The sequence below is a fragment of the Oncorhynchus masou genome, chromosome 30, assembly GCF_036934945.1.
Source record: "Oncorhynchus masou masou isolate Uvic2021 chromosome 30, UVic_Omas_1.1, whole genome shotgun sequence".
NCBI lineage: Eukaryota > Metazoa > Chordata > Actinopteri > Salmoniformes > Salmonidae > Oncorhynchus > Oncorhynchus masou.
In genome coordinates, this window is record NC_088241.1 from 32,705,632 (window position 1) to 32,716,220 (window position 10,589).

The 10,589-nt window shown below is 43.3% G+C and overlaps 1 protein-coding gene across 1 annotated transcript in view; it reads left to right on the plus strand.

Annotated features, from left to right (window-relative positions):
• The window catches only part of LOC135522539 (transmembrane protein 108-like), a 100,036-nt gene extending 89,970 nt beyond the window's left edge, over positions 1–10,066 (plus strand). The window contains exons 3-5 of the mRNA XM_064948898.1: positions 3,961–5,178; positions 5,552–5,706; positions 8,658–10,066. Of these exons, the coding sequence (XP_064804970.1) occupies positions 3,961–5,178; positions 5,552–5,706; positions 8,658–8,768 (1,484 nt within the window). The 3' untranslated portion in view covers positions 8,769–10,066. The remainder of the gene's footprint in view (positions 1–3,960; positions 5,179–5,551; positions 5,707–8,657) is intronic.
• The last annotated feature ends 523 nt before the right edge of the window (positions 10,067–10,589 follow it).

The window sequence follows — 10,589 nt, forward strand, 5'->3', positions numbered from 1 at the left end:
TTAGGGGCAGGAAACTGGCTATACAGGACGAAGGGCTCCCTCATTCCCCCAATGAACCCCTAGAGCTAGCCTGTGTCTGGGGCTGCATCCCGTTCCCTACATAGTGCAGTACTATGAGTCATTGCCTGTGAGTCATTGTGAGTGTCTGTCTTATTGTAACGTATATGCTGGGAGTCTAATAATAAAGGGACAATCGAACAATATAACAAACACAAGTTGCGTATAGACATGAAACACATACACAATACTGACTGGGGAAGGAACCTAAGAGTGCCAGATATAGGGGAGGTAATAAGTGAGGCAATGGAGTCCAGGTGTGCATCATGATGACGTGCAGGTGCGTGTAATGATCCATGGCAGGTGTGCGTAATGATGGAACCCAGGACGTTACCAGTGACGTCGAACGCCAGAGGGTGGAGGAGCGGGAGTTGACGTGACACTTATGAGCAGCAGCAGTAGCTCTAATCTAATGTCACTGCCAGACCAGGAGTGGGTGACTCACTGCCAGAAAAAAAGAAACATGACCTTCGATGAAAATGACGAGTTGAGCTGGAGATATACTGTAGCTTGAGATGCCTCCTCGTTGTCCTTAGTATTCACTAACCCTCTGCACTGTGTGTAGTCACCAGTAGGCATACTTACATTCACATTACTGTATGGAACACTCACAAAATTCAATTCAATTCAATAGATCTTTATTGCCCGAGAAGGGAAATTGAACACCCTGCTATAGGAAAAGGAGGAGTGAGTGGGAGTTTGAGCTTCCAGAGACTATGGTAGAGAATCTGCATGAATCCGTATCTATATCAAACCATATAATCTGTGTTTGTGTGTGAGTGCATGCGTGTGCATGTGCTTCTCAAGAGAGATTAGATGACTCTCAACCACACACAGCCTACCGCACAAGTAATGAATAACTTTACAAAATATTGACTATTCACCGGACTGACAACGAACATCATGCAACATGTTTTGATGCTACCAAACTTAAAAGGTGTTTTGCCTCCTTTAAGATTTTATGAGCTACTCAATTAAACATGATGATCAGCGGGTTGCCAGATGCATATTAATAAGTGTGTTTATTGCAGATGAGGAGGACCAGTGTGTGAGCGAGCGTGGGTGCATGTATGGGCGTGTGCAGAGTTGCGTGTGTGTGTGTCTGCGGAGTGTATTGCTAGAGCATGTGTTAGTATGTACAACGGACGTAAACTCTGTTGCCATTTTGTTGGTTAGCGGAGCCGGAGCGCATGTATTTTCCAGGCTTTTCCCGACCGACCAAGGGCCGGGTTGCTAGGTAGTGTTGTGATAGTGGGGGTTAGACACTGATTGAGTGTGTGATTGAGGCCAAACTACTGCATGACAAACAGTGTTTGACCAAGAGACATGTATATATCTATTAGTATGTTTGTGCATGTTGGAGGATGGAATGCAGTAATAATGTGTTGAGGAGGGGGGGTCAACGTACCACCACCAGAGATCAACAATGGGCCAAAATATGAGGCAAATATTCCTGGGGTGGGTCAGACTATTTCTGTGAGACTATATGGTCTCCCTGCCTTACGACCATCTCTCTGCGACCACCATTCATAAATCAAACTATCCTGTCTGTGTTATCCCCAGTCATGGGTCACTCTGGAGTGTCTGGAATAGGCTCCTCTATGCATTAGGGATGTGACAGGCTTGGTAAATGGAAAGCAGAGGGGAGAGGACACTCTCATACAGTACCTAGCGAGCCAGAGCATCTGTGTCCTAAATGGCACCCTATTCCCCATGTGCACCACATTTGAATAAGATGTAATTTAGGACACGTACATATCGGGAGGAATATGATTTATGAGTTGAAGGCTGTGTTTAAACGCCTATTGGATCCCTTAATGGACTGGGGGAAATGAGTGTATAGAAATGTGTGATGCTGAATACCGGTATATGACTGAGTTAAGATGGGTAATCAGTACAGTGTTTGAGATTGTGGACGTGTGCTGGTGTGGTTATGTTTTTTTGTGGAATTTCACCCTCTTTATTACCCTTCTTTGTCCTTATACTCACTTTTCTTTATCATTCTTATTTTATTTATTTCTATCTTTTCTTTTCTCCATCTGTACATGTACTCTACATGGCCGAAAGTATGTGGACACCCTTTCCAGTTAGTGGATTTGGCTATTTCAACCACACCCGTTGCTGACAGGTGTATAAAATCGAGCACACAGCCGTGCAATCTCCATAGACAAACTTTGGCAATAGAATGGCCCATACTGAAGAGCTCAGTGACTTTCAACGTTGTATGGTACAACTATGGTACATAGGATTTTCCAAAAAGTCAGGTCGTCAAATGTATTTTTTTATCTTTATTTAACTAGGCAAGACAGTTAAGAACAAATTCTTATTTTCAATGACGGCCTAGGAAAGGTGGGTTAACTGCCTGTTCAGGGGCAGAACGACAGATTTGTACCTTGTCAGCTCAGGGATTTGAACTTGCAACCTTTCGGTTACTAGTCCAACGCTCTAACCACTAGGCAACCCTGTATGCCCTGCTAGTTCTGCCCCAGTCAACTGTAATGCTGTTATTGTTAAGTTGAAACATCTGTCCTCGGTTGCAACACTCACTACTGAATTCCAAACGGTCTCTGGACGCAACGTCAGCACAAGAACTGTTCTTCGGGAGTTTCATTAAATGGGTTTCCATGGCCGAGCAGCCGCACACAAGCCTAAGATCACCAATGCGCAATGCCAAGCGTCAGCTGGAGTGGTGTAAAGCTCGCCGCCAATGGACTTTGGAGCAGTGGAAACTCGTTCTCTGGAGTGATGAATCACGCTTCTCTATCTGGACAAATCTGGTTTTGGGGGATGTCAGTAGAACGCTACCTGCCCCAATGCATAGTGCCAACTGTAAAGTTTGGTGCAGGAGGAATAATGGTCTGGGGCTGTTTTTCATGGTTCTGGCTAGGCCCCTTAGTTCCAGTGAAGGGAAATCTTAACGCTACATCATACAATGGCATTCTAGACGATTCTGTGCTTCCAACTTTGTAGCAACATTTTGGGGAAGGCTCTTTCCTGTTTCAGCATGACAATGACCCCATGCACAAAGTGAGGTCCATACAGAAATGAGTTGTCGAGATCGGTGTGGAAGAACTTGACTGGCCTGCCTAGAGCCCTGACCTCAACCCCATTGAACACTTTTGTGATGAATTGGAACGCCGACTGCGAGCCAGGTCTAATCGCCCAACATCAGTGCCTAACCTTACTAATGCTCTTGTGGCTCAATGGAAGCAAGTCCTCACAGCAATGTTCCAACATCTAGTGGAAAGCCTTCCAAATCAAATCTTATTGGTCACATACACATGTGTACGTGTTTAATACATACTATTTAAAAAAATAAGTGAAAATACACATATTATTCAATGGATTAAGATTTTCTTTTTAAGCGGAGTTGCAAAAGCATAGATTTCAGTGGCAAAAAGCATCAATTTGCAGTTGTTTCTGATTAATAAATAATGCCATGCTGGTGGATGGTAACATTCAAATAAAACCCAGCCCTGAAATGAAACCTAGGCTGAAAATAATTTGTACATCATATCAAAGGAAAAGACAAATAAAACTTAGATCACACGGATTTGCACGATTTGGGCACTTTTGACTTGTCACTTCAAGCCCAAATACTGTATATCATACTTTGACTAAAACGATGACTTATTGACTTAAATTGTTGTGCAACATCATGGGTAAGCTCTGGCCATCGTCTTTCTGCTCAATTGAATCCAGCCCACTGTTGTAAGGTTCCTCCAGGACTCATAAACAGCCTATTGCCGCTTCTGTGGATCAGTGTTTGTGCCTCAATATTCCAAGCAGGGAACCTCAGGAGAAAAGGTAGAGGGACCTGCACACAGACACACACACTCAGATATGCATACCTACACACAAGCACACACACACATTCTATAGAGTAATTGTCTCTCTCTGTAGGTGTTCTAGCGATCCTATCTGTGCCAGTGGGAGTGGTGTCCTCTACCCTGGAGCTGTACCCCAGCCGGACCCCCAAGGACCCTGTCTCCATGTCTGCTCCCCACAGCAGCCCCCCTAACCCGCTCCTGCCTCTCCCAGACTGGCAGCAGGAGGACTCCAGCAGCGGGGACCCTTGGTCCACCCAGGGAGGGGCGCTGCCCACAGGCATCATCAAGCCCACCACAGCCCCCAGCTCCTGGGGCTGGCATCTAACCCACCACACCAGCCTGGCACACACTGTGACACCACCCAGTAAAGACAGCCTCATTCATGCTGCAGCTACTTTCAGTCCTAACACTGTGAACTCTGTGAGAGTAAACCAAGACCCTGGCCCTAGCTCTGTCAGCCCCAGTCCAGTCAAGCAGGCCCATTCCCCCAGCTCTGGTGCTCTCAACCCAGGCCACAGCTCCAATTCTCTCAGTGCAGACCAGGGCCTCTTGCCCAACTCAGTCAATCAAGCCCATAGCCCAGATACTGTTAATTTTAACCAGGGCAACAGCCCTCCTAGCCCTCCTAGCTCTGCTGGCCCACAGAGTAAGGTAGCCCCAGCTGCAGTGGAGGGGACTCCAGACTCTGGGTCTGCCCTGGCTCCTTCTTTGCCCAACCCGCTCACAGATAGAGAGCATACTCTGAGCCTGGAGCTTGGTAGTCCACCGGACCCCACACACACCCAGGAGCCTATGGGGGGGACTGTCAAGGAGCCCACAGACACCAGTCAGCAGGACTTCACCACTGAGCTGCAGCCTTCCTCTCTCTCCTCCTCTTCCTCAGAGGATGCTGCTCTAGATCAGACCCTTTGGGAGCATGTTGAAGCCACGCCCAAGCTTTCCCGACCCCATGCCATCACCCTACGGGAGGTGCACCCCCTGGTCAACGAGGACCCCACCCTGGAGCTCAAAACAGATGGCAATGTCACTTTTCATAGCGGCAGTGTGGAGGGCATCCTTGGCAAGGACCCTTCCTCCCAGTGGAACAGCTCATCCGCTACGGAGCCCCCCTCCACGGCCAGTGGGAACTTTCTGAACCGACTGGTCCCCGCCACCACTGCAGACCCCTGGGGTCCTGGTAATGGCTCCAGCCCAGCTCTGGACTCACCGCTGTCCAGCTCCACCATCTGCCTGAGCAAGATGGACATTGTGTGGATCGTGTTGGCCATCAGTGTGCCTGTGTCCTCATGCTGTGAGTATCAAATAGCAACCTGATGAATGCTTTGATGCCGAAATATGTTTGTTTTTTTGATAACAAAGCCCTTTATATCAAATGTCCATTCCCCTCTATAGGGATGAATATATATTGTACAATTTAAGTATAAACTCAAAGCCTCTTAGAGAAAACCATATCAAAGGAAATTGTGTTTGAGTCAGTAGGAGCCTGACCACCACTTTTAGGAGGCTGAGATCACGTTTATACCACCCAACCTGTCCACTGAGACAATGTGATATATAATGAAAGAGCTGGACTGAGGTTCTATTGTTTTAGAGGCTGTACTGACTTTGCCTTTCCCTCCTTCCCCACCTTCCTCCATCCTCCCTCCCTCCCTCTCCCCCTCCAGCTGTCCTGCTGACAGTGTGCTGTATGAGGAGGAAGAAGAAGTCTTCAAATCAGGAGAACAACCTGAGCTACTGGAACAATGCCATCACCATGGACTACTTCAACAGGCACGCGGTGGAGCTGCCCCGGGAAATCACATCCCTTGACAATGCTGAGGTACACACAGTCCTGAGACTGACTGGCACTTTTATTATTAGACCAAAGAGGACTTCCTGTAGGATATGAGAAATGTTACACTTGAGGGGAAGGGCCTGTATATAATGTTATTGCTAAATTACAGCCCTGGGTCTGGCGCTCAATTGCTTTAGACTTATTATTTAAGTGAAAGGGCCTATATGTAATGTTGTGAAGCCTTGATTCAGCATGGTATAATGGGCATTTAGTCCAATTGATATAAGCTGTGTGATGACATGGGTTAGAGTTGAATGAATATGGAACCTATATTCATACAGGCATTACAATGTTGGGCTCCTCTAAATTAGGCTCCTCAACTTGACATGAATTCAGTGATGATACAGAAAATGTAAATCAGCGAGCCAATTGTTGTTGCCAAAAGTTTGCACACACCTACTCATTCCAGGTTTTTATTTTATGTTCTACATTTTAGAATTATAGTTAAGATATAAAGCTATAAAATAACACTTATGGAATCATGTAGTAACCAAAAAAGTGTTAAACAAATCCAAATATATTTTACGTTTGAGATTCTTCAAAGTAGCCACCCTTTGCCTTGATGAAAGCTTTGCACACTCTTGGCATTCTCTCAACCAGCTTCATGAGGTATTCACCTGTAATGCATTTCAATTAAAAGGTGGACCTTGTTAAAAGTTAATTTGTGGAATTTATTTCCTTCTTAATGCGTTTGTGCCAATCAGTTGTGTTGTGACAAAGCAGGGGTGGTATACAGAAGATAGCCCTATTTATTAAAAGACCAAGTCCATATTATTGCAAGAACAGTTCAAATAAGCAAAGAGAAACAACAGTCCATCAATCCAGAAAATTGCAGTCGCAAAACCCAACAAGCGCTATGATGAAACTGGCTCTCATGAGGACTGCCACAGGAAAGGAAGACCCAGAGTTACCTCTGCTGCAGAGGATGAATTTATAAGAGTTACCAGCCTCAGAAATTGCAGCCCAAATAAATTCTTCACAGAGTTCAAATAACAAAAACTTCTCAACATCAACTGTTCAGAGGAGACTGTGTGAATCAGGCCTTTATGGTCAAATTGCTGCAAAGAAACCACTACTAAAGGACACCAATATGAAGAAGAGACTTGCTTGGGCCAAGAAACATGAGCAATTGACATCTTTGTGAGACGCAAAGTAGGTGAACAGATAATCTCCACATGTGTGGTTCCCACCGTGAAGCATGGAGGTGAAGGTGTGATGGTGTGAGGTGCTTTGCTGGTGACACTGTTAGTGATTTATTTAGAATTCAAGGCACGCTTAACCAGCATGGCTACCACAGCATTCTGCAGCGATACGCCATCCCTACTGGTTTGCAGTTAGTGGGGCTATCATTTGTTTTTCAATAGGACAATGACCCAAAACACACCTCCAAGCTGTGTAAGGGCTATTTGACCAAGGATAGTGATGGAGTGCTGCATCAGATGACCAGGCCTCCACAATCACGCGACCTCAACCCAATTGAGATGGTTTGGGATGAGTTGGGCCGCAGAGTGATGGAAAAGCAGCCAACAAGTGCTCAGAATATGCGGGAACTCCTTCAAGAATGTTGGAAAAGCATTCCTCATGAAGCTGGTTAAGATAATGCCAAGAGTGTGCAAAGCTGCCATCAAGGCAAAGGGTGTCTACTTATAAAATAGATTTTGATTTGTTTAACAATGAGGTTACTACATGATTCCATATGTTATTTCATAGTTTTGATGTCTTCACTATTATTCTGCAATGTAGAAAATAGTATAAATTTAAAAAAGAAAACTTGAATGAGTAGGTGTGTCCAAACTTTTGACTGGTGCTTTATATATGTGGACTATAGTGCCATCTGCTGTAAGATGAATGGTGAAGCTAAAATGTTCCACTTCAACGAATCATTTTGGTGTAATTTTAGACCTTTAGCTGATCCTCTATTTAGTCCATGACATTTCAGTTCACTCTATTTACATATTTTTGTTGCTATGAAATCTTACCGGCTCTCTTCTCATCTTGCATACTGACCACACCTCTCTTTCTGGTTTGTCCTCTTTTTTTGTTCCCTCCATCGCTTTCTCTCTCCTCCGGTGGTGCAGGAGTGGATGCCGAGGTTGGAACATTTTTAGAATGCTCGTGGTGACACACGGGTGTTGTGTTGCGTCCCTGTTTTATTCCTCCTCTCACTGAAGCTTTGCCTCATATCCCTTCCTCCCTCCATTCATATTGTTCTGTCCTAAAGTGCCTCTAGCTTGTCTGGTGCCGTTACCATAGGGATGAATTGTGAATAGATTTATCTCTATGGCCGTTACAGTCAATATCTATTGCTTATTTTTCCTGAATAGCCTTTTTCCAGTACAACCTAGAATATCTATATATAGTAATTTGTTTATGTTAGGGTTTGGGGTATTTCCAGTTAGAATGTACCTCTCTTTTTGTAGGGCTCATACTTCTGAATCAATGTGTTGGTTTTTTTCAGCTTTTTCTCCACCACCCCCCCACCCCATGTCTTTTAGCTGAGCAACCACCACTATTTCTCTCTCCCTCTGCTGTGTTGCGTTTTCTGCTGAGTCACCCCTCCTTTCTTTCTTTTCTCTGTCATGGAGCCTGTTCAACTCTCGTCTCTCCTTCCCTCTATTTTTCTCTCTGTGTGTTCTCTCTGCTAGTAATCATTCAGCCATCTTTTGTACTCATTGAGAATGGTTTGTGTCTGCCAAGTCACAAAACACTCTGCCCTGAATCTCACTAGCCTTTAGAATCAGCTAGTATTTCTCTTCTATAGTGTGTACCTGGCATGAATCATGCCCATTTTATGTGATGTAGTGTCTTGCTAATGTGTATGTTGTGTGTCTGTGTGTGTGTGTGTGTGTGTGTGTGTGTGTGTGTGTGTGTGTGTGTGTGTGTGTGTGTGTGTGTGTGTGTGTGTGTGTGTGTGTGTGTGTGTGTGTGTGTTCCAGGAGACGTGTCTACCCCCTAACGGGGACTACAGAAACAGCGGGGTGGTGCTGGTTAACCCTTTCTGCCAGGAGACCTTGTTCATCAACAGAGAGAAGTCCTGCGACATCTAGAGAGGAGGGACGCTGGTCTTCTGGCCATGTCCTGAAACCACCAATACAAGACTGTCAAAAATAAAAGTCTGACTTTCAAAATTAAAGTCCCCCGCCACTGCTTTCTCCCTATTCTCCCACCATTGTCATTTTTATACATGTGGTAAATCTTCAGAGACTCCCACTTTATACTGTACATTATGAATATATAGACCAAGATTAAAAGAAGAGCTAATAACAGACACTATTTACTATGAGGGTGCACCCGCATATTTTTCTGATGTGCATTTTCTACAAATGCTTAATTGTGATAAGCGTTTTTATGTCTTTATAAACCACTGAGTATGTGTGATTTCATTTTGTTACAGTGGCTTGATGGTGAGAACATTGTGGACGTGGTCACTTGAATTCTGCTTTAGAGAGAAGATATTCTGTAAGAACGTTATGTTTCATTTTCTTTTTAATCAAATCCCAAATAATTACTGAAAATCCTGTTGAACTTGAATTCTGTACCTACGAGATTTAGGGCAATGTTTGTGAGACCAGGTTTTAGTAGAGGCAATGGAGGTATTATAATTTGAACTGCCTCTGTAGCATGGGGACTGTCTGTGTGTGTCTCTCTTTGCCTATCTCTCTCTCTCTCTCTCTCTGCCTCTCTGTCTCTCTCTCTCTCTCTGCCTCTTTGTCTCCCTCTCTCTCTATTTGTGTTATGGAGTAGATTCTGGTTTTAGCAGATTTAGTAAAGGTTAGACGTTAAACCTTTACTAAATATTTTGAGACCAAACTTATTCTAACCTCCCTCCATAAGTACAGTACTTGTCCAGGAGCTTAAACTATGTATAGATTGAATGATATTTTATTTCATTTCTGGTTGTAGAAATGAAAAAGTTCGTAGAAATCATGATCAAGGAAAATACTGAGATATTTTATCCTGAATATTTACTGTGATCACATAGTGGCAGTTTAATCAAACATACATATTTTGTTTCATTATCAAATCAATTTCAGTTTGTTATGCTTTACTTTTGCTTTGTCACATATTTATATTTACTAAATACTGCGTCCGTTTGTCACATTGTGAAACGCTGATCTGTTAAATCATACTTCCTTGTGTTTGAAGATTTTGTTGAATATGTTGTCAATCTACTGGATGTATGTCGCTGCAATGTGCATGTGGTGCCATACCAGAGAAAGGGTATTTTGCTACATGTAGAATGGAGAGGAGGGGCAGTATCTTTTGTCCACCGTAATGTCTTTTTTTGTATCGTAGCATACACTGTACTTTTTACAGCTGAGCAATAAAAGAGAAAAGCTTTTAACATTCTGTGTTTTACTGACTATTTGTTTTACTCCTTCCACTCATCAATGAAGACTGTAATGACGCTTGTTATTGTTGCATATTAACTGCATAGTCCTCCTGGGAGATTCTTTGTGCCACTGCCAAGTGTAAGCTGGGATAAAATGAATTCATATTTTTGGCCTTTTATTTTGTCAACAATAACAACAATTTGGACACAACCAAAACAAATAGCAAACGCATCCAACAAATGTATAGAGTCACAAGCTTGATGTAGTCATTGCATGCTATGAATATGGGACCAACAGTGGTGAAAAAAAGTATCCAACTATCATACTTGAGTAAAAGTAAAGATACCTTAACAGAAAATTACTCAAGTAAAAGTGAAAGTCACCCAGTAAAAATACTACTTGAGTAAAAGTCTAAAAGTATTTGGTTTTAAATATACTTAAGTATCAAAAGTACATTTAATTTCTAAAATATACTTAAGTATTAAAAGTAAAAGTATAAATCATTTCAAAGTCCTTATATTAAGCAATCCAAAC